Source organism: Rhinolophus sinicus, chromosome 1 (assembly GCF_057876585.1).
Source record: "Rhinolophus sinicus isolate RSI-liver-muscle chromosome 1, RSI-T2T, whole genome shotgun sequence".
Classification (NCBI taxonomy): domain Eukaryota; kingdom Metazoa; phylum Chordata; class Mammalia; order Chiroptera; family Rhinolophidae; genus Rhinolophus; species Rhinolophus sinicus.
The window spans coordinates 114,574,795-114,600,685 of NC_142501.1; the positions used below are offsets into that span (position 1 = coordinate 114,574,795).

General features: G+C 39.3%; 1 protein-coding gene across 1 annotated transcript in view; it reads right to left on the reverse strand.

The window, feature by feature from the left end:
- Positions 1–265: 265 nt before the first annotated feature.
- Positions 266–25,891, reverse strand: part of LOC148759225 (uncharacterized) — a 61,965-nt gene continuing 36,339 nt past the window's right edge. The window contains exons 9-14 of the mRNA XM_088793581.1: positions 21,181–21,214; positions 18,510–18,661; positions 18,409–18,437; positions 3,320–3,392; positions 990–1,169; positions 266–303 (exon numbers count right to left, since the gene is read on the reverse strand). Coding sequence (XP_088649707.1) covers positions 266–303; positions 990–1,169; positions 3,320–3,392; positions 18,409–18,437; positions 18,510–18,661; positions 21,181–21,214 — 506 coding nt within the window. The remainder of the gene's footprint in view (positions 304–989; positions 1,170–3,319; positions 3,393–18,408; positions 18,438–18,509; positions 18,662–21,180; positions 21,215–25,891) is intronic.

Consider the following 25,891-nt stretch of genomic DNA (forward strand, 5'->3'; position numbering starts at 1 on the left):
CTGAAGGTCACATCACGGGTCAGCCACTTGGTAACTATGGTACCAGGGGTCAATTAATCCACCTCCTGGAACCACACATGTCTAATGAATAAAAACTAGGCCGAACAGCACAGCTACTTTGCAAAGTTACTGTGCTGATGACCTGAGAGAACCAATGTTAGGCACACAGTATAGGGTCTATTCCAGAGCAGAACACTCATTAAAGCTTACTGGCTTCTCTCTGAAGTCTCTTAGTTAACATGCAATTATAGAAATCCATAAAATCCTACCTGCTCGCAGGGTTGCATTTAGAACACTCATCCACTGTTAAAGAAAAAATTGAAATAAAGTGTAAATACACAACAGAAAAACGCAGAACTTTGAAAGCGCAGATTGAAGTGATGTAAAAACATTTCTTTGGGACAACCCCTGAAGACTATAGTAGAATGAATATTAATGATACAAGTGGTGGGGAATTAATACATAAAGAACTTTTACTTCCCCTGCTATATATTTGTGTGTGTGTGTGTATATAAATACATATCTATATATCTATATATCTATACATACATATATATATTTTATTTATATATTCAGGTATATACGTACACATACACACATACACAGACATATATACATATATTTATGTACCTATATATGTGTGTATGTATGCATATACACTCCCCAGTGTATGCTAAATACTAGTCTAAATGGAACCACACTTTCTCCTTATTCCCTTTCTTATTTCCTTATGTTACTGAGATTGAGGAAGAAAGCTAATGTCTTGCTAAAAGGTATTCTATTTGGCTGTAACTTGCCTAAACAGAGTAAAGATAAAGCACATTTTGCTACAAAATGACTGTGGGAAATTCAGAACTACGATCAACCTACACAGAGGTAGGCTAGGGTTGAACTCTTTGTTTTTTCATTTCCTTCTTTGCTTTCTCTGTTTTCTTGTAGCTATGATTCACGCAATTCATGGAGCGTAGAAGTACGTAAGAAAAACACACCTCCAATCTGAGTCTTTCGTTTGTCTATTACGGTCATCTGTCCAAACTCTGTGGATGCTGACAGAGGTTTGCTCCTTGAGTGTGTGGCAAATGGCCGTTTATCACCAAATTTCGAATCCCCGGATCTTTGAGAAGTTCCATGATTGAAAGTCAAAGAAGTAGCATTCCAGCTGGAAGAATCTGAAAATACAGTTTTCATTTATTAGGAGGTAAAAATAACACAAAGTCGACCATCGTGTAAAACTTCCTTCTTCAGAGAAGCAGCCCCACACCCTCTTTCTCCCAAACACACTACTCCTTCAGAGTACATGTTATTTTAGGTGTCTTATACTTGCCATTCACATAGGTAAGTTTAATTAACTATTGTCACTCAGCAATTTCTGTTATATAATGTGTTCCCGATTAAAGCTTTCCTTCTCAATAGTTAAAATGGTGTGGGGTGTGAATTTTTTTGTCAATATCAAAAGTTATGTCTAATCGCTGACGTTTAAATATGCGTGACAAACATGGGTTTAAAACAACTTTGAATGAATCATACTATTTCAAAGAAGAAGCTACTTATTACAAGAAAATGGTCTTTTCTAAATGCTTCAATATCTTCAGAATTCATTTTGTAAGCTTTAGATAATTGAAATTCAAATGACAAATGACAGACTTGGGTGACCTTATTGTTTCCAAGTAAAAATATGATCAAACTAGGTCCACGTTAGCTCCAAAGAGTACAGGGCACCATGAGACAGAAAACGAATATTTTCCTTTTGCTTTTTATCTTTTTTTTTTTTAAATTTAATTTTATTAAATTTATTGGGGTGACAATTGTTAGTAAAATTACATAGATTTCAGGTGTACAATTCTGTATTACATCATCTATAAATCCCATTGTGTATTCATCACCCAGAGTCAGTTCTCCTTCCATCACCATATATTTGATCTCCCTTACCCTCATCTCCCACCCCCCACCCCCCACCCTCCTTACCCTCTGGCAACCACTAAACTATTATCTGTGTCTATAAGTAGAATGAAACTGGACTGCTATTTGTCACCATGTACCAAAGTTAATTCAAAATGGATCAAAGACTTAAGCATAAGACCTGACACAATAAACTGCATAGAAGAAAACATAGGTACTAAATTTATGGACCTTGGGTTCAAAGAGCATTTTATGAACTTGACTCCAAAGGCAATGGAAGTAAAAGCTAAAATAAACGAATGGGACTATATGAAACTTAAAAGCTTCTGCACAGCAAAAGAATCCTTTTGCTTTTTAAACAAAATCTCAGCTTAAACGTTTAAGACAAGTGAAAGAAAACCACAACTGTAGAAGTGAAGCTTTAAAGCCTCTTATCACTTCACATCCTGGAAGCTCGTACATCATTTAAAATAGTGGTTTCCAATGTCATGTGAGAATGTGTGAAGTCCCAAAGTCTGTCAGTCGAGGGGCCCGAAAAGGTCAAAACTATATTCACAGAAACACTGACTGTCATTTGCTATTTTCACTCTCATTCTCTTCTAAGTGTACAGTAGAGTTCTCCACAGCCGTGATATCACAGCTCTGATGGTAACATCATAGGTCTGATGGTGACTGGCTCGTAGCTCTAATGGCTCAAGGAATGCATGCCTGTGTGTGCTCGTATTTTAATTTGTTCGGTTTTTATTTCTAAGATTGTAACTATCTATGGAGACTACTGACTTAAAAATGTTCTTTGGAATTCTCAAAAATTTTTAATAGCATCAAAGCATCCCAAGGCACAAAAGCTTCAGAATTCCTGTTTGCAAAGATTGTGTCTGTCAAATACTCATTAACATTAATTACTTCTCCCATTTTTAATAATCGAAGACACCATAGGCGCACGTACACACACAGCCAGTGTTTGCTCGGTAGAATATCTGGATGTCTTAAGACCATCAGTGTTAAAACACTAAGAGGAGAAGTAAAGTTAAGAAACAATTGACATGGTAGCAATTGAGGCTTACTTGGGTAAACATAAAAATTCAAATAACCATTTGAAAACACTGGGAATATCTTCCAGTGTGATAATTGACCTCTGGTAACCACTATTAAGTACCGGGATTCCACACTGGGACATTTAGGGTATCGAACAAATGGAGGAACAGCTTAGTGGAGTCACAGTTTTTAAATCTCATTTTCTTATTCCTGTAAATACCTTTTGTCAAACATCGATACCAACAATGACATCATGTTATTTATGTCAAATCCTTCAATTAAATTTGTAGCAAAGATAAAAAGGAATGAGGAAGAGAAGACTGCACGCATGTCAAATGTCCTCGCGTACTCCTTCCCAAAATTAAATTGGTGTTACAAAGTGTACCTGGTCTGAAGGGTTGCACTTCGTCCATTCCTACAGCTTCGTCAGGAACAGGATCTTTCTCTTCAATTGTCGGCTGAAGGGGTTAGGAAACAAGATGATTAGTAACTATTGGACATTTCATGCAATCTCTAGTTAACAATTCAGGATAACAATATTAACGTTATAACCTCCAAGAAAATGACTTTTTGAAAAATAGGTATTAAGCAAATATTAGGTTGGTATAAATTATATTGCAGTTTGTGCATTTTTTTTAACCTTTTAAACCGCGATTACTTTTGCACTGACCTAACACCTTGAAAAGTCTACTTCATATACCATTGAAATATTTCTAATGACACATTCTTTTTTTTTTTTTTTTTTAGTGTTAAAACAAGCTACTTGCTTGATATGGTAAGAAACCTTGGTGTATGTCCTGTTGAGTCTAAACAAAACATTTTAGAACCCGCTTCATGTAGGTCAGCAAGAGCTTAGAAAAACCGAACTCTAGTTTGATAAAAATTTTGATAGGAAAAATGATGGAATAACATAGCGAAGTGATAAGAAAATCTTTTCATTAAATTTTGTTTTAATAAATCATAGGAAAAATATTATATATAATTATGCAAATTTTCAAAAAAGTATAATAATTTCTAATCAGGCTAAATAAGAACATTTATTTATTAACCAACTAAAATGTCCCGGGTACTTACTATCCAAATTTCATTTGTTTTCCACCCAAAACGACAAATGTGAAAACAGTTTGATGATGGTTACCCCACTTCCTGCTTGGTGGCCATTCCAAGACATTAGAATAAAATGATGAACAGATGCGATCCAGTATTGTCTCTGTCCAGGAGGTTTTGCTCCTAGATATTCACACGACTGGCTCCTTCTCATGCTTCACTTGGCAGTTTTTGTCACACTCAGAAAGATCTTTCCTGACCACCGAAATTCCACTCCCACTCCTATTCCAACTACAACCATGTCCCTCCCCCCAGCATTCTCCATTCTCTTTAAATGAAGCACTCATAGTGACTTATAACGGACTCTTGTTAACTTGTATTTCTGCTTCTAAAGCTACAGCTGAAGCCCTGAACTTCTCCATTCACTGTCTATCTGCCCAGCACACAGTTGGTATCCAACACAGACATTTACTTCAGGTCGAAACATTGAGATCGCACCAACAAAGCCTCAAGTACCAAAACGGTACACATCTATAGTGTATCGCCAATCATAGTCTCCTGCAACTTAACATCCCTAAGATTAGAAATCCACATGGCCCATCTAACTTTTCCTTTCTGTTCTTGACAGTATTGCCATTTGATTGTCCTACAGGTTTACAAAAATTGTCCCGATATTTAGTAAGTCACTACATCCCACTGTGATCATGGTGTTTTACATTCTATAGCTCCCTTTACAGTTTACGAAGTGTTTTCACATTTGTTACCATATTTGTGCATTCCACATACCTGAAAGGTAGGCATTAGCACCATTATGACGAATGAGGCCACTTACATCCGACAGCTTAAAAAGAAGTTTCCCCAAGACCCCATAGCTAGTAACTGACCATCCAGGATTCTAATCTGTGCTACTCTGCAAGGACAGTGTCTATACCAGTAGGCAGCAGTTGCCTATATCAGAAGATCACACCTTTCTTATATCTTTCCACAGCTGTCACCTCACATTAGCTCATCATTACACTGTACTTCTATTACTACAAGTAAAAATCAACAACAAAAACCCAACTTCAGAAAACATCATATTCATTTACTCGTTCACTCACTCAATCATCAGTCAGTAAGATAACAAAACTTTACTGTAGCCATGATATCATAGGCGTAGACCCAGTGGAAGCTGGGAATATAAATGAAAGACTTGGTCCTATACTCTAGTAGGGGTAGATATAATAAATAAAAACAACAAGAACAGAAAAGTACTGCTCTCCACTTCAACACCCCAAATGAATAAAGTACAGTTAGATCATAAAAGAGACAACAATCAGTTGTACCAGGGAAGCTCAGCAGATGCGGCAAAGATAGGGCTGCTTCTTGAAAGATATACGAGGTGCTGACAGAAACCATGAAGGGGATTCCAGAAGGGCAGAGGGAGCAAAAGCCTGAGGATGAAACAACATGTTGCAAGTGAGGGCCGCAAAGGGATGGGGTAAGCCTGGAACACTGAGAATGGGATGGAGATACCGCTGCCGTTTCAGAACCAAATCAAAGAAGGCACGTGTCATGCTAGCATATGAATTTTACCCTCACATAATGGGGAGTCACCCAGTAAGCAGAGGTGTTGCATCATCACAATTCTGTTTTAAGACAGTCAATAAGGCCGCAACTTATGCTATTGAGGACCTCCGTTTCTTTCTAGTATCCTATGTATCATCCTGTCTTGCGTCACAGCATAGCCTCTCCCAGGGGCCTCCAAACCCACAAAGGCAGCTACCAAGAGTAGGTCACTTTCTGGCTTCTACTAGGCGGCTCCGGGTTGGGCACAAGCAGCAGCTGACCTGGGCCTGCCCCACAGCCCCTCCCAAGAGGCCCCAAATCCAACACACCTGGTGATCAGCTTCAGCAACACCAGAACAACACCCAATTAGCTCCACAAATGGCACGCCCAAGCCATGGACTGAGCAGACACCGGAGCCCTGCTACAGCCGATCCCACTCTGTGACGTCAGCCCACACACATCAGCTCATCTACTGTAGTCACAGCCAGTCGTCCTGAGGGTCAATTCCACACACTGATGCACCAACAACAATCAAGGCTCAAGTACAACAGGAGGGCACACACCACCCACACGAGCTTCTGGAGAACCTGGCTAAGGTGACCAGGGAGACTGTACCACTGGACCCACACAGAACACCTGTTATATGAGCCAATGCTGCCAAGATGAGGGGCATTAGCAGATCTACATAATACATAGAAACACACACAGAGAGGCAGTGAAAAAAGAAGAGAGAAAGAAACGTTTATGTAATGAAAACCCAGGAAAAATCTCCAGAAAAAGAACTAAACCAAATGGAGACAAATAATCTATGAGATACACAGCTCAAAATACTAGTTATGAGGATGCTCAATGAAATTAGGGGAAGAATAGATAGACTCAGTAAAACTTCAACAAAGAGACAGCATACATAAAGAAGACATACAAATCATTTAAAAAAAGTCTGAAATGAATAATTTATAGATGGAATCAGCACCACATTTGGTGAAGTAGAGGTTCAAATCAGTGATTTGGAAGAAACGGTAGCAGAAAGCACCCAAATAGAACACAAAAAGAAAAAAATGAATAATAAGCAAAATAAAATAAAGACAGAGAATCCTTTAAGAGACCTCTCGTACAACATCAAATGTAGTAACATTTGTAAATCTATCAGAAGAAGAGAGATCAAGGAATTGAACTCCTCTTGTAATAAATAGTGACAGAAACCTTCCCCAACCTGAGAAGGAAATAGACACACAAGCCTAGGAAATACAGAGCGTTCCAAACAAAATGAACCTAAATGTGCCCACACCAAGACATATCATAATTAAAATGCCAAAGGGGAAAGACGCACAGAGAATATTAAAACCGACAAGAAAAGAGCAGTTAGTTATGAACAAGGGAGCGTCCATAAGATTGTCAGGTGATCTCTCAACAGAAAATTTGCAGGTCAGAAGGCATTGGCAAGAAATATTGAAAGTGATGAAAAGCTATAATCGACAACCAAGATTACTGTATCCAGCAAGGCTCTCATTTAGAATCAAAGGAGACGTAAAGAACTTGCCAAGAAAAAGAGGGTAATGCAGTTGAGCACCAGCAAACCAGTATTACAAGAAATGTAAAACCACAACTTGAAGAAGAAGAAGAAAAAACAGAAGCAGAACGAGGAGGAGGAGGAGGAGACGAAATACTAATAATAAAATGGCAATATCTACATACCTACAAATAGTTAGTGCAAATGTAAATAAGTTAAATGCTCCAGTCAAGACATAAGGTGGCTGAATAGTTAAGAATACAAGACCCATATATATATGACATCAAACTAAAAAAATTTTGCACAGCAAAGGAAACCATTTACAATATGAAATCACGACCGGATGAATGGAGAAGATATTTGCCAATGATATATCTGAGAAAGGGTTGATATCAAGAATATATAAGGAAGTCATAAAGCTCGGCACCAAAAGACAAACAATGCAATTACAAAATGAGAAGAGCACTTGAATAGACTTTTCTCCAAAGGGGTCACACAGATAGCCAAGAGACATAAGAAAAGATTCTCAGCGTCACTAATCATTAGAGCAATGCAAATTAAAAGCACAATGAGCTATCACCTCACACCTATCAAAATGGCCATCATCAATAATTCAACAAATAACAAGTGTTGGTGAGGATGTGAAGAAAACGGAGCCCTTGTGCACTGTTGCTGAGACTGTAAATCCGGCCAGCCGCAATGGAAACAATATGTAAGTTCCTCAAAACTTTAAAAATAGAACTACCATGTGGGGAAGCAATCCCACGTTGGGTTTTCCTCCACAGAAATCCAAAACACTCATTTGAGAAGACATATGCATTTCTATGGTCGTTGACACATTATTTACATTAATCCAGATAAGGAAGCAACCGAAGTATCCATCATCTTGTATAAAGAAGAAGTGGTACATAGATACAACAAAATACGACTTGGCTGTAACAAAGAATAAAATCTTACCATTTATGACAACGTGGGTGGACCTAGAGGGTATTTTTCCAAGTGAAATAAGTCAGATAGAGAAACACAAACACCACATGATTTCACTTATTGGTGATACGTAAAAAAAATAAATAAACGTAGAAAAGAGAAACAAACTCATAGATGCAGAGAACTAACTGATCCTGGCATGATTCGAGGAGTGCTGGGGGATGCTTGAAAAGGTAAAAGGATTAAGAAGTACACACTGGCAGTTGTAAAACAGTCATGTAGCTGTCAAGGACAGCACACAGAATACAGGAAATAACATTGTAATAACTAAGTAGGGTATCAGGGATTCCACACTAATCGGAGTACCAGTTTACACATTATATAAATGCCTAACCACTATGCTGTACGCCTGAGGCTGACATCATGTTGAATGTCAACTGTAACAGAAATGAAACATTTTACATTTATAAATAAAACTGAAAACTTTCTGAAATTTGACATTTCACCATATGGTTTAAGAATCTCTGCTTCTAAAATTGGTTATTATTTTATGCAAAACATGTACTCTTCAATTAGATGAAGACATTTAAATATATTCATAATGTACTGATTGAGGACATAGTGGAATCCGTTTGTAATACGGGTTTTGAGATAGAGAACTTGAATTCTCAATTTTCAAAATTACCATTGTTTAAGTCAAAATGATGAACCCAAGATACCTGAAACTAATATAAAATAATATTGAATGTCAGTTGAATATAACTGAAAAAAAAAGAAAAAGAAAAAAGTATAGAGAAGACACTCACGCCTACCAACTATGTGATACCAAAATACAAAGTGTAATAAAATAGAACTATATATTATATGCCACATAGTTTTAAAATTGAAATGTACCAGGAAGATTTCATGACTATTACAATAAGTAAATGAATCCATTACAGATTTCGTGTACGCACGAGTATTCTAAAAGTCCCGCTGATGTAATGTAAAATCACATTAAGATTCCTTACCCTTAACCAAATTGCATATCTCCATCACTGTGGGAAACCTCCCAATAAAATTTTACTATCACTCTATATTTCCCAGCCTCTTCTTTTTTTCATTCCCCATGTTCAATACTTCCTAAAGTGAAGGGGAAAAAAGAAACAGTGACATCGTAAAAACGGCAGTGTGAGGTGAGCCTTTTGAAATCTTCCCTGGAATTTACAACAAGTTGAACAACTATAATTTCACAAAGGACTCCCTGCGCAGAAGACCGGCGAGACTAAGGGCCGCACTACTGCAATAGCCTAAAGGTGGACAAATTGCTCGAGCGGTGGAGGAGGGAGGGGAGAAGTGGGCACACGGGGCCGTGTAGGCTCAGGACGCAGACCTAGCTCGGTGCTCCGAGCTCCCTTCATCCCGGAACTAGTGCAGCTGCAGGAGTGGGAAGAACTTGGACTGCTAGGGCTCTGATTATGGCCCACAGGGCTGAGGGGACAGCATACAACACAGCTGAACCCACTGCTAACGGCAGGGACGTCAGAGCAAAGACTGAGGGAAGAAGGCTGAAAACAGTGGTTTAAGCCCTCACTGCCGAGTAAAGAATGGAAGCCTTAGGCACAGAGACTAGCTGCTTCCTCCCTACCCTCCCAGAGCTCGCCCCGTCCCACTTGTCCAGTGCTAGAAGCAGAACAGTAGCAGTGTCAGATCAAACGAACAGAATATTTGCAGTTCAGAGAACTGTGGTTGGCAGTCAAGGACTCACAGCCCAAGTACTTCCAGCAAAGGGCAGGGAGCTGTGGAAACAGGACTGGCTGAGGTGGTCGTCACCGCCATTGCTCTGGGCCACCTTTCACAACCCACCCCACCCCTGTCCCCACCTATCTGGGCAGATCCCTGCAGGAGTGAACACAACTGCTGAAATGCACGGGCTCTGAATCTGGTGCAGAAAGAGCTTTGGAACTTCAGAAGTTCCCCACATCCCCCCACGGAGGCAGTGCCTTATGACCCCAGTGAACTGTTCACAGAGGAAACGCCCGCCTTCCAGGGAATCCCACCACTATGTGAGAAGCCGGAATAGTGCAGAGGAAACAACACTACAGTGTGAGAGACAATAAAAGGCTGCAGTCGGAGAGAAAATAAAACATTATTCCAACACCGACTGGAAAACAAAAGAAAGACCTCTTTCTATCAACCTGTTGCAGAACTCACTCCTGTAGATGTCTAGGAAGACACATAATAAATCATCAATTGCCATGAATAACCAAAGCAACAAGACAGCTCAGAAAGAAAATGAAAAGTCTCCAGAAAATAAACTTAAAGATATGGAAATATGTGACTTAAATGACAGAGAAGTCAAGACTGCAGTTCTTGAAAAACTCAACGAGATGCAAGAAAACACAGACAGGCAGTTTAATGAACTCAGAAACATAATCAAAAGAAATGACGAATGAAAGAGACAGTTTAGGTAGTAGAGTTGACCAGGTGGAGGAAAGAATCAGTGACATCGAAGCTAGAAATCTGGAAATGACACGATGGAAGGAGAAAGAGACCTGAGACGTGAGACTACAAGAACTTTGTGACTCCATCAGAAAAAGTAATATAAGAATAATGGGCATACCAGAAGGGGAAGAAAGAGAGAAGGGAACAGAGAATATATTCAAACAAACAGTCAATAAGAACTTCCCAAACTTGTGGAAAGAACTGGATCCTTGAATTCAAGAAACAAATAGAACATCTAATGACCTCAACTCCAACAGGCCTTCTCCAACGCACATTGTATTGAAGCTGTCAAAAATCAATGACAAAAAAGAATCCTCAAGGAAGCCAGGAAAAAGAAGACGGTAACCTACAAGTCAGGAGGGAGTGGAACCAAATATGCAAACAATAGACAGAGAGAAATTATGAGACAAGAATAATATATGCAGTAACGGTATCTTTTCGGTATGAAGGAGGAATAAAGACCTTTCCAGACATACAGAAGCTGAGGGAATTTTCTAACACATGACAAGCACTACAAGAAATACCGAAGGAAGCTATTCGACCAGATCAACAGGGACAATTTGTGGCAACCAAAACATAAAAGGGAGGAAAGTAAAGGCCTCAACCGGAATATGCGAATGGAGAAAGTAAGCATGCTGAGAAAATGGAATACTCTAAATATCAAACTTTCTTTCACATAAACTTAATGGTAACCACTCAAAAGGAATTCAGAACTGAAATATATAATGTAATGAAAGAAGAGGAGGGAAAAATCATAGACTACCACCACATAGAAATAAGAGACAACAACAAAAAGGCAAAGAAACAATGGAGACACAGTCTTACCAGAAAAGTAGAGATAGAATGATAGGAAATCCTCACATATCAATAATCACCCTAAATGTAAATGGACTGAACTCACCAACAGAAAGGCACAGAGCAGCTGATTGGATCAATAATCTAAACCAAATCATATCTGCCTCCAAGAGGCACATCTCAGCTACAAGGACAAACGTAGACTCAAAGTGAAAGGGTGGAAATTGATACGCCAAGCAAATGCTATCCAGAGAAAATCAGGTGTATCCATACTGATATCAGATGAAACAGACTTCAGGATAAAAAAGGTAACAAGAGACAAAGATGAACATTTCATATTGATAAAGGGGACTATACAACAAGAAGACAAAACAGTCATCGATATTTATGCCCCCAATCAGGGAGCACCGAAATATACCAAGCAACTACTAACAGAACTAAAGGGAGAAATTGACCAAAACACAATTATACTAGGGGACCCAAATCCATCATTGACAGCTATGGATAGATCATCCAAACAGAAAATAAAGAAAGAAATAGCAGCCCTAAATGACACATTACATGAAATAGACATAATTGACATTTATAGAGCACTTTATCCTAAAACATCACACTATACATTTCTTTTCTAGTGTATGGAACATTCTCAAGGATAGATCATCTATTGGGACATAAAACTAGCCTCAGCAAATTTAAGAAGATTGAAATCATACCAAACACATTCTCTGATCACAAGGCTTTGAAATTGGATATCAACTGCAAAAAGGAAGCAGGAAAAACCACAAATACATAGAGACTGAACAACATACTTTTAAAGAACGACATGGTCAAAGAAGAAATAAGAGGATAGATCAAAGGATACATAGAAGAGTGACATCATAGGAATGGCAGCAGCGAGGTGGTCTCCTTGAGTTCTCCTCCGGAACTTACCACAAATTGAACCCATCAAAGGACTCTGCTCATCACATAGAACAGCTAAGAGACTCGTTCGAGGATTACGTGAAGGTGGGCAAATAGGGCGAGCAGGGGAACACAGAAGGGGGTGGAGTGGCGACCTCAGCCCGCACCTGCAGCTGTGGAGACACAGAGGATCCCAGGACAGAACAGAGACCACAAGAGCCAAGACGTAGGCTCTTTCCCTGCGTCCCACAGCTGATCTCTCCTGCTGAGAGACCAGCATATCCAGCATTTGAGGCAGTAACCTCAGCTGAGACCTCCAGCTGGGCCCTAGGTCAGACAAAGGACCTGATCACAACACCCGGGCCCCTCTGCCCACTCTCCCAATCCTACCCCTGCCTTTCCAGACACTCAAGCTGGCCCCTGAACTGAAGAGTAGTGTCAGATTACAGAGGAGTCATCATACCAATTGCCTTCTCTGACAACAGTGCTATAAAATCAGAAATCAACTACAGGAAAAAAAAGCTGGAAGACACACAGACTCATGGAGCCTGAATTAACATGTTACTAAATAATGAATGGGTTAACTATGAGATCAAGGAAGAAACCAAAACATGTCTTGAGACAAACGAAAATCAAAACACGACAAACCAAATCTATGGGATCCAGCGAAAGCAGTCCTAAGACGGAAATTCACAGCATTGCAGGCCTACATAGAGAAACAAAAAAAATCACTAACCAACAGTTTACCTTCACACTTAAGGGATCTGGAAAAAGAACAGCAAAATAACCACAAAGGGAGTATAAGGAGGGAGATAATAAAGGTCAGAGCAGAAATCAATGAAATAGACACCAGAAAACAATAAAAAACATCAATGAAGCCAAGAGTTTGTTTTTGAGAAAATAAACAAACTCAACAAACCTTTAGCCAGGCTGATCAGAGAGAGAGAGAGAGAGAGAGAGAGAGAGAGAGAGAGAGAGAGAGAGAGAGAGAGAGAGAGAGAACCCAAATTAATAAAATCAGAAATGAAAGAGGAAAAGTGACAACAGACACATAGAAATACAAAACTATTTAAGAAATTACTATAAGCATCTATATGCCAACAAATTAGACAATCTGTTAGAAACGGAAAATTTTCTAGAAGCATACAACCTTCCAAGGCTAACTCAAGAAGAAACGGAAAACCTGAAGAGACTGATTACCACCACAGAAGTTGAGTCAGGAATCAACAAGTTCCCAACAAACAAAAGCTCTGGACCAGATGGCTTTACAGGTGAATTTTACAAAACATGCAAAAAAGAATTATCCCCCATTCTCCTCAAGCTATTCCAAAAAATTCAGAAGGAGGGAAGGCTCCCAAACACTTTTTACGAGGCCACTATCACTCTGATCCCCAAATCAGACAAAGACACTACAAAAAAGAAACAAAAAAACTATAGGCCGATATCTCTAATGAACATAGATGCAAAAACCCTCTACACAGAATTAAGCAATATCACTGAACAGAATTAAGCAATACATTAAAAACATTATACACCATGATCAAGGGGGATTCATTCCTGGCATGCAAGGATGGTTCAACATCTGCAAATCAATCAATGTGATACACCACATTAACAAAATGAAAAATAAAAATCATATGATCATATCGATTAGATGCAGAAAAAGCACTTGACAAAATCCAGCAGTCATTTACAATAAAAACGTTTAAGAAAATGGGAATAGAGAGACCACATCTCAGCATAATAAAGGCCATATATGATAAGCCCACAGCTAACATCACACTCAATGGGGAAAAGCTAAAACATTCCCCTTAAGATCGGGAACAAGGCAAGGTTGCCCACTTTCTCCACTTCTATTCAACATAGTGCTGGAAGTTCTAGCCACAGCAATCAGACAAGAAAAAGATTTAAAAGGCATCCAAATTGGTAAGGAGGAAGTAAAATTGTCATTATATGCAGATGACATGATACAATATATAGAGAACCCTAAAGAATCCACCAGAAAACTATTAGAACTGATAAACGAATTTAGTAAAGTAGCAGGATACAAAATTAATATTCAGAAATCAGTTGCGTGTGTATATACCAATAATAAAATATCAGGAGGAGAAATTAAGAAAAGAATCCCATTTACAATTGCTTCAAAGACTATAAAATACCTGGGAATAAATTTAACGAAAGAAGTAAAAGATCTGTACTCAGGAAATTATAAGACACCGAAGAAAGAAATGAAAGAGGATACAAATAGATGGAAGCACATACCATGCTCATGGATAGGAAGAATTAATAGAGTTAAAATGTCCATACTGCCTAAGGCAATATACGGATTCAGTGCGATTTCTATCAAATTACCAAGGATGGTTTCCACAGGAATGGAGCATATAATCCTAAAATTTATGTGGCACCACAAAAGATCCCGGATAGCCTCGGCAATCTTGAGAAATAAAAACAAAGTGGGAGGTATTACGATACCTGACATCAAATTATACTACAAGGCTACAGTAATCGAAACAGCGTGGTTCTGGTGTAAAAACAGACACATTGATCAATGGAACACAATAGAGAGCCCAGCAATAAATCCATGCCTATATGGCCATTCAATCTACGGCAATGGAAGCAAGAATTTACAGTGGGGTAAAGACAGTCTATTCGATAAATGGTGTTGGCGAAACCTGGACAGGCACGTGCAAAAAAATGAAGCTTGACCACTGCCTTACACCATATACAAGAATAAATTCAAAACGCATTAAAGACATAAGTGTAAGATCTGAAACCATAAAATTCCTAGAAGAAAACATAGGAAGAAACTTTACAGACGTTACCTGGAGTAAGATTTTTACCGATATATCCCCTCGGGCAAGGGAAGTAAGAGAAAAAATAAACATGTGGGATCACATCAAACTAAAAAGTTTTTTTCACAGCAAAGGAAACCATCACTAAAACAAAGAGGGATCCTACTGAATGGAGAAGATATTTGCCAATGACATATCCCATAGGGGTTAATATCTCAAATTTATAAAAAACTCTCTCAACTCAACTCCAAAAAAACAAACAACCCAATTAAAAAATGGTCAGAGCACATGAAAAGTCATTTTTCTAAAAAGGACATAAGATGGGAAACAGACATATGAAAAAATGCTCCACTTCACCAATCATTAGAGAAATGCAAATAAAAACTGCAATGAGATACCACCTCACCCAAGTCAAAATGGCCGTCATCAACAAATCAACAAAGAACAAGTGCTGGCACGGACGTGGAGAATAGGGAACCCTCGTGCTTTGTTGGTGGGATTGCAGATTGGTGCGGCCACTATGGAAAACAGTACGGAGGTATCTCAAAAATCTGAGAATGGAACTACCATATGATCCAGCAATTCCACTCCTAGGTATCTACCCGGAGAAATCTAAAACTCTAATTCAAAAAAATTTATACACCCTTATGTTTACTGCAGCACTATACACTATAACCAAGACATGGAAACAACCGAAATGCCCATCGGTAGACGACTGGATTAAGAAACTGTGGTACAGTTATACAATGGAGTAGTATACAGCCATAAAGAAGAATGAAATCTTACTATGCGACAATATGGATGGACCCAGAGAACGTTATGTTAAGTGAAATAAGTCAGACAGAGAAAGACAAATACCATATGATCTCACTTATATGTGGAATCTAAAGAAAAGAATAAATGAATGAACTAATCAGAAACAGTCTCAAACACATAGAGGAAAAACTGAGGGTTGCTAGATGGGGGGTGGGGATAAGGGGGAAAGTGAGGGGATTAGAATGCACAGTTGGTAACCACAAGAGTGCCACGGGGATACGAGAGTCAATTTGGGGAATGAAATCAATAATTTCGGCCAATCGAATGCAACAATGTGTTAAAAAGATTAGTCATCATGACCAAGCAGATTCATCCCAGGTGCACAACGATGGTTAAACGTTCGGAAATCCATCAATGTGATTTATCCCGTAAACAAAATAAAGGACAAAAATCACATGATTATATCAATTGATGCAGAAAAAGCGTTTGACAAGCTGCAACATCCATTTGTGATTAGAACACTTAATAAATAGGTATAGAGGGACACTACCTTAACATAATACAGGCTACATATGACAAACCCTCAGCTAATCTCATAATTAATGGTGAAAAACTGAAGCCCTTTTCTCTACGTTCAGGAACACAACAGAGCTGTACCCTATCACCTCTGCTTTTCAACAGTGTTGGAAGTCCTCGCCAGAGCGATCAGGCAAGACAAATAAATAAAAGGCATCCAAATTGGGAAAGAAGAAGTTAAATTGTCAATCTTTGCAGATGTAGATATAGAAAAGCCTAAAACTCCACCAAAAAGCTATTAAAAACAATCAACGAATACAGTAAATAAAGTTGCCGGCTACAAAATCAACATACAAAAGTCCATTGCATTCCTATATACTAACAATGAAACCTCAGAAAAAGAAAGGAAAAGAACCAATTCCTTTTGCAATTGCAACAAAAGGAATCAAATACCTAGGAATAAACTTAACCAAGGAAGTGAAAGACCTACATGCTGAAAACTATAAGACATTTTTAAAAGAAATTGAAGAAGACACAAAGAAATGGAAAGACATTCCATGCTCATGGATTGGAACAATCTACATAATTAAAAATGGCCGTATTACCAAAGCAATATACAGATTTAATGCAATCTCCATCAAAATCCCAATACCACCTTTTAAAGAAATAGAACAAAAAAATCATCAGATTTGTATGGAACCACAAAAGACATAAATGGCCAAAGGAATCCTAAGCAAAAAGACCAATGCCGGAGGTATCACACTCCCTGACTTGAGCTCGTACTACAGGGCAACAATAATCAAAACGGCATGGTATGGGCAGAAAAACAGACACATACCAGTGGAATAGAATTGAGATCCCAGAAATAAACCCACATAAACATGGACAGATAATTTTTGACAAAGAAGCAAAAAAGCATACAATGGAGAAAAGACAGCCCCTGCAACAAATGGTGCTGGTAGAATTGGAAAACCACGTGCAAAAGAATGAAACGGGGCTGCTATCTGTCACCATGTACCACAATTAACTCAAAATGGATCAAAGACTTAAGCATAAAACCTGAAATAATACACTGCATAGAAGAAAACATAGGTACTAAACTTGTGGACCTTGGGTCCAAAGAGCATTTTATGAATTTGACTCCATAGGCAAGGGAAGTAAAAGCTAAAATAAACAAATGGGACTATATCAAACTTAAAAGCTTCTGAACAGCAAAAGAAACCATCGACAAAATAAAGAGGCAACCAACTGAATGGGAGAAGATTTTTGCCAACAGTACCTCTGATAAGGGGCTAATATCCAAAATATACAAAGAACTCATGCAACTCAACAACAAAAAAACAAACAACCCAATTGAAAAATGGGTAGAGGACCTGAAGAGACATTTCTCCCAAGAGGACATACAAATCGCAAATAGACATATGAAAAAAATGCTCAACATTACTAATCATCAGAGAAATGCAAATAAAAACCACAATGAGATATCACCTCACCTAGTTTGAATGGTTATGTTCAACAAGACAAATAGTAACAAGTGTTGGAGAGGCTGTGGAGAAAAAGGAACCCTCATACACTGTTGGTGGGAATGCAGACTGGTGCAGCCGCTATGGAGGGCAGTGTGGAGGTTCCCCAAAAAGTTACGAATAGAATTACCATATGGCCCAGCAATCCCTCTCCTGGGTATCTACACCAAAAATCTGCAAGCATTTATCCATAAAGACAAGTGTGCTCCAATGTTCATTGCAGCTTTACTTATGGTGGCCAAGACATGGAAACAACCAAAATGTCCTTCGATAGATGAATGGATAAAGAAGTTGTGGTACATATAAATAATGGAATGCTATTGGGTGGTAAGAAAAGATGAAATAGGACCATTGGTAAATGGGGTTTAAGATGTGGTGATGGAAAGAGAACTGACTCTGGCTGGTGAACACACAATGTGAGATATAGATAATGTATTACAGAATTGTACATCTGAAATCCATGTAACTTTACTAACAATTGCGCCCCAATAAATTTTAATTTAAAGGAAAAAAAAAACCCTCGAATGGTGATATTTTATAAAACGGTTCACAGTGACAAATTTTCCATTACAAACATAAAACAATGATAGTTGGAACACTACTAAATTTTACAAGTAAGTGCTACAAAAACTAAATTCAGAGTAAAAAAGTTAATTTCACAAAGGAGCACTTTACCTTGGTATCAACATCGACGAGCCGTTCCGCTGATACAGACGAGGAATCATTCTTGCAAGTTTCGCAGGATACAGACCAGGAATGATTCTTGCAAATTTCACAGGATACAGGCCAGGAATCATTCTTGCAAGTTTCGCAGGATACAGACCAGGAATCATTCTTACAAATTTCGCAGGATACAGACGAGGAATCACTCTTGCAAGTTTCGCAGGATACAGACCAGGAATCATTCTTGCAAGTTTCACAGGAAACACTTTAGGGTCAAGACACACAACAAAAACAAGTGAGTTCATTTCTTGACAAAAGCAACAACAACAAAGGGCGTAAAAGGTCAGCTATCTGCATATGAAATGAAGTTTCTTGATATGATTAAAATTTGTATGATGTGCTAGAAAAGCTATTATTTACCTATTTCTGCCTCCACCATTCCCAACTCATGCAATATTTAATGAAGATACACTCTAAGTTTCCATAACAAAGAATGACAGCCAATATGTTGGCAACACCTGAGAGTACCTTGTTTTCACCAAAAGTCCAAAAGGCTGAATTGAAGCGCAACTAATAGCTGACATAACTGGAACCTGAACTGGGACAAAAGCGAGGACCTAAATCAAGGTAGAAAGACACACTGACCCTTCTCCATGGTCTGTCCCTGGTTCAAAGATTAATCTGCGTCAGTCAAAAATGGCAGTCTTGCTTCTTTAACGTAGAAAGCAGTTATTAAATCGCGCCATTCATTCCTTTCACCCTGAAACACTACAATCAGTTCCCTGAAATGTGTGAAATGTTTGCAAGTCACACGTACAACAGTCAAAGAACAAATATGTATGTTCTTAGCCTCCCCACTCCCAGACCACTTGTCCTCACAGCTTCCTGGCAATCTCCAACCTCCAAAACTTCAGCCTACGAAAGCACAGACTCCTGAAACAAGGATGGGCTCAAATGACCCACAGTAGGAGTTCTCCATTTCCCTGTTCCTGGAAAATAAGCTAAATGGAGCCTCGGTCATCCAGTCCTAACACAGGCATGTTACCACCGACCCAACTCCATTACTGTTTTCACAATCAGTCCTATCTCTGCCCAACCCTCCATATCCATGGGAAGGACATTAGCACATTGGGAAAAGAGGTGGAGGTGACGAGACACCTGCCTTGGGCGAGTGATCTATGTAGTTCAGCAATCTCCAGTGCCTTAGCACTCGAGGGACATAAGCCCCCTAAGTAAGCTGGGGTGCAGGTGGATGATTCCACATTCCTACTTGCTATTAAGAGAATGTTTCCAAGGGCTCAAATTAGTATAATGTGTTTTGATACAAAACTTACATTTTGCTACTTTTCCAATTTAGCAAACAAAAGCAGCAAGATTTTCAGGACGCTCTTGCACCCCTTATTTTAATCTGCTTTTTTAGACGATTACCAACATCCTGTGTCCTTCCTTCTTGTAATTTCTCTTTACCTTGTCATACCCTACTATTCTGATCTCTTTTCCCTTATCTGATCTCTAATCTCTGCTCTAAAAGCCTTATTCCTATCCCAACCTGTGTTGTTCCTCTTGAAACTTGGATTCAACTGCTAATTCCATTCTTATCTTCTTCCACTGCAGTCACTAGACCTTTCCATTATTAAAACACTCACCCAAATGATGATAAAGAAGGAAGTGTACTGGGCTTAGACACCTACACTTAATCTCATTTCATCACTCACTGTACTCAAATAAGTCACATAATCTCTTTGAGTTCAAACTCATGTGATCAACCACTTGACCAAAACATTAACGGCAGCATGAAGTACTAGGGGGTATTTGAATAATTAATTGCTAACATCCCTTCAACACCTGGAATTCTATGGACTTTTGATTCTGTCTAGAAAAATGGAGAACACTTAGCTGGCAGAAGTGGAAAAAAGTAACAGAACAGCAAAAAAAAAAAAACCCTGAGAAAAGCAGAGACACAGGTAAAAAATCAAGAAAAGTCATGGAAGAAGGAAGAAAGAGTCTGGAAAAAAGGAAAGAACTTCCAAGAACAAGGGAAAGGTATCAGCCAGAAGAGAAACACAGGCTGAGACATCAGTAAGTAGAGAAATCAATTGGAAATATCATCTCAATTTGTGCTGCAGTAATGCAACATGATCTATACACACATGTTCTTCACTTACAGAACAACGATTCGTCCCAAGAAGGCTACATCGCATTATACCTGAAAACACCTGCCTGATTAGGTCTTGCTTATGCACAACCTGTGGTTCTGTGGCCACAGCGAACTGAGATCTGCCTTCAACACTGATGGTGAAAACAAGGTTCTCGAGACTGCTGCAATTGTGGAGTACATTAACACAAGAGCTTGCGCTCACTGGGCTTGGGAGGACACTTCTCAATCAGTGTTAACACGTCACTAAACGGGACTCTCTGAGTCCACCTGACTTGCACCTGTACCTTGAATCCAGACCTGTCCAGACACATCTCAGTACAGGCTGAGGGACAAGAGAAGGGGCTTGGGAAGCCAAGCAGGCCGAAGGTCACATCACGGGTCAGCCACTTGTAACTATGGTACAGGGGTCAACTAATCCACCTCCCGGAACACACACGTCTAATGAATAAAAACCAGGCCGAACAGCACAGCTCCTTTGCGAAGTTACTGTGCCGACGACCTGAGAGAACCAATGTTAGGCACATAGTACAGGGCCTAATCCAGAGCAGAACACTCATTAAAGCTTACTGGCTTCTCTCTGCAGTCTCTTAGTTAACATGCAATTTTAGAAATCCATAAAATCCTACCTCCTCGCATTGTTGCATGTAGAACACTCATCCACTGTTAAAGAAAAAATTCAAATAAAGTGTAAATACACAACAGAAAAACACAGAATTTTGAAAGCGTCAGATTGAAGTGATGTAAAAACATTTCTTTGGGACAACCCCTGAAGGCTATAGTAGAATGAATAGTAATGATACTATTGGTCGGCAATTAATACATGCAGATCCTTTACATTTCTCCTATTTATATGTGTGTATATATATTTATATTTATATGTTCATACATATATACACACACATATATATGTATATGTATGTCCTTATGTATGTTTGTCTGTATTATATATTTATATCAAATGAAAGAAAAATAAACGGGATGTGCAAAAATTTGATAGCTACAAGTCAAGTGCTACTTACAATGATTGTAATCCTAACCAGACCCATCAGAATGAACGAAAATGGTATCAGTAGTAAAATTAGTATCATAAGCTAACAAGGTCAAATTTAAATAGCATGATGTTTCTGGACTTCCGTCATGAAGAGCAGTTTGAACCCTTTTTTGCTCTTACACAGTACCACTGGTGCCGCTCTTCGGTCAAGGGTGTTCAGCTTAGGATGAAACACCCTGTTATTAGCAGCTTAGTCAAGAGGCAGTCTAATTTGCAGCACGGCAAAACATGGAAACAGACTCTTTCCGGCCATCTCTCCAATGTAGGGCAAGTATGAAAGACTTTGTGATTTCAGTTTTATCAAGCACAACCCCTGAGACTGTTTCCCTCATTGCTTGAGAGTCTATCCGGACTCACCTCATAGAGCAGGAAGGTCCAAAGAGTCATTGCTGTATAGCAGCGTGTGATGCCATTTTTCTCATCCCTCACCATAGTGGCAAATGCGTATAGAAATCATGGTTTTTTACCTTATAAGTCATATATCATCAGATCCTAAGCCAATGAATAACAGCAAACAAACAAAACCCCCCCAAAAACAAATAACTATCACTTGTAGTATAATAATGTACACTGATTACAGAGTTCCTTTGGTTTCTAAATTTCTTCATTTCTTCTAAAACTAAAAACATAGCTCTCGTATGAAAAGGCAGTGGTTAACAGAGTAAGTGAAAATGAAACAAAAAATTATATCCAACATGTAGGATGAGTTACCCATGGATATACCAAGAAACTCAACATTCAGAGAAAAAAACGTGCTTCCCTATTGACCTGCTGCTCTTCGCTCTCCATCTGATAATGTCCTAGTCACTCTTCTCATGTCCCATTGAAATGCTAGTGCACAATCTGGAAACCTAGGAATCATCTGAGTTTCTCTCTCTCCACTATCTTTTTACATTCGATCATCACTAAATCGTATTAACCATAACACTCTCCAGGCTCTGCTTTGTTTTGCCACAGCCACTGCCCTAGTCAAACAGGGGCTCTGAGCAGATGGCTTTCACAGGGGGGGAAAAAATGAAACACCACCTAGTGTTATGATTACTTCCTAAATGAATAGGATTTATTGTCAGCAAAACAAATGAGAAAGATATAAGCCAGCAAACACCAACATGTTAAATGGAATAAATTAACCTTCCTGACTTTTTTTCTCTCAAAATGGATGGCTGAAAACATCATAGCGCACTGATACTAGTTCAAGGAAGTAAAAGCCTCCTTTGTCTGCCAGTTATTTGTAGGCGCTTTTCTACAAACTAGCCTCTATGTGAGGGGGCCAGCAAACTTCATCCTGCCATCAGCTTTTGTAAATAAAGCTTTACTGTAGCACAGTCTTGCCCATTCAGTTGGCCCACGACTGCTTTCACACCATAATGGCAGACGTGAGTAGGTATGACGGAGACCACATGGCCTAAAATCAGGCCCTTTACAGAATAGGCTTGCTGGTCCCTGCTTTATACCACAACCAGAGTGTCCGAATGCCATCTCATCTTTTTCCTAGTCTGCTCAAAACTCTCCCATGATCCCTGCAGTAACCACTGCTGAGTCCCTGCCCACTTGCCATTTCTTCGTCTTCATTCTCACTGGAGAACCACAATGCTCTGTGGATATTTCCTGTCCCAATACACAAAGAGCATGGCCTCTCTCCAGCTCCACAGAGAAAAATGATGATACTAAGCTAATCAGTGACTGCTTTACCACTAACTGGTGTGGGTACCAGCATGTGCCAGACCCCAGCCTGTAAATGTCACGTGGGTCTACTGGCAGCCTCTCAGTTTTCTTTCTATCAAAAGAATCACACAGCTGGACATCACTGTTTATCATGGCTTGTGGCAAATCAAAACCACAGTGCAATACCTCCTCATGACTGTCAGATGGCTATCATCAAAATGGTCCCATATAACAAATGGTGGCGAGGAAGTGGAGGAAAGGGAAAACCGAGCCTGCACTGTTTTTGGATTTGTAAATTGTTATAGCCACTGTGGGAAACAGTAAGGAGATGCCTCAAAAAGTTAGAAATAGAACTGCCATGAGATCTTGCAATTCTACGTCTGGGTATTTGTCCAAAGAAAACCAAAACACTAAGTTGAAAAGATATCTCCACCTCTATGCTCATTGCAGCAGTATATATAGTAGCCAGGATATGGAAGCAACAGAGGTGTCCTTCAATAGATGACTGGATGAAGAGGATTTGATATGTGTGTCTGTGGGAGGTGTGTGTGTGTGTGTGTGTGTGTGCGTGTGTGTATACAGTAATACTATGACTGATATTAGAATAATTAACTCATCCATAATATAACTGATATAATAATAACTCATCCATAAAAGATGAAATCTTGCCCTTTGTAACAATATGGACGTTCCTAGAGGTATTATGTGAAGTGAAAGAAGACAGAGAAAGACAAATACCTTATGATCTCATTTACATGTGGAACCTAAAAAAGCAAAACACACAAAACAGAAACAGACCGATAGCTAGAAAAAGCTCCTTGACTGTTCCCAGATGAGAGGGAGTTGAAGAGATGAATGAAAAGGAAAGTGAATGAGAAGTACAAACTCCAGTGATGAAATATCTAAGCCACAGGGATGCAGTTAACGGCACAGGGAACATGTCAAAAATATCGCAGTCACTTTGAAGGGTGCTAGATGCTTACTAGACATACTGTGGTGATCACCTCACGAGTTATAGCAATGTCAAATCACTATGTTCTACACCTGAACTGATATAATATCGTATGCCAACTATATTTTCATAAAACATAAAAGGAAAATAGAAACCCCTGCAGAAACGCAGTCCTCAGTCTTTGGATATCGTCATGTGAGAATATGATGCTTGGAGCCGTTGCTAATTAACCAGCCAGCAAATGGGACCTAAACAAAACACTGACGACCTCACAACTGAAACAGGGAGAACAACAGGGATCCTGATGGCATCACAGACCCACCAAAACCATCCTGGTTCCTCCTGTGGTAACCACTGTTAATTAGGTCACCTATTACCTGCGGCTAAAACATTCTAACTGATATACTTCCGAAGGCCTACAGGATAAGAGCAACTCCTTCGTCTAGAACTAAAGACTTTCCTAAGCTTGCCTTACCTAGGTATTCACCACCTTCTCAACCATTCCCACAGCACGCTTTTCATACCATCAAAACTGAACTGCTCGTAAATCTGCAAAGGTCACTGTGTGTCTTAGCCTATGTCTGCACTTCCTTCTGCCAAACCTGTGATCTTGATTATTCTTCCCTTGCCCAACACGGTCCTTCTGCTCTTTATCTGGCCAACTCCCACTCACGCTGCACACTTCCCTAAAATCCTACCCAGATTTTTACAACCGAAATCGTCAGCATGGACATCGAGTGTCTGGCCCACAAGGTCTGACAATTACGTTCACGAACTCACCCTAGAAAAAGTGCTGCATACCTCACTGCTGAGTATCACTATGGCCACCTTCGAAGGACACCCCTGGGGAAGCTGTGCACTGACGCCAGCACCTCGTCTACTCTGCGAAGCAATTTTGGAACTCTTTTTCTGGAATGGCCATCAGAGCTGTTGTCGTGTTACTCTTGATGTCCTGAATGTCTTCAAAATGTCTTTCTTTCCATATTTCCTTTATCTTCGGGTAAAGAAAGAAGTCATTGGGGGCCAGATCAGATGAGTAGGGTGGGTGTGTCAATACAGTTATTTGTTTACTGGCTAAAAACTCTCTCACAGACGGTACCGTGTGAGCTGATGCGTTGCCGTCATGCAACAGCCATGAATAGTGGGCCAAATGTTGAGGTTGTTTTCTTCTAACATTTTCATGCAGTCTTTTCAGAACTTCCCAAAACTAAACATTGTTATCTGTTTGTCCAGTTGGTACAAATTTATCATGAATAATCCCTCTGATATCAAAACAGGTTAGTAAAATTGTTTTGACTCTTGATTTGGACTGACAGAACTTTTTTGGTCGTGGAGAATTGGCTGACTTCCATTGTGCACTTTGATGCTTTGTTTCAGAATCGTAATGGTACACCCATGTTTCATCACCAGCGAAAACACGGCTCAAAACATTGTCTTGACTATCCAAAAGGTCTTGGCAACCTTTGACTCTCCTTTGCTTTTGTTCATCAGTGAGCTCCTTTGGAGCCATTTTTGCACACACCTTTCTCATGCCAAGATTTTCAGTTAAAATTTTCCTGTTTCTCTATCGATGTGTACTTGGTCTGCTATGCTTCTCACAGTCAGCCGATGCATTTGACTCACAATTCGATGAACTTTTGCAATGTTTTCCTCAGTTCTGGTCGTTATT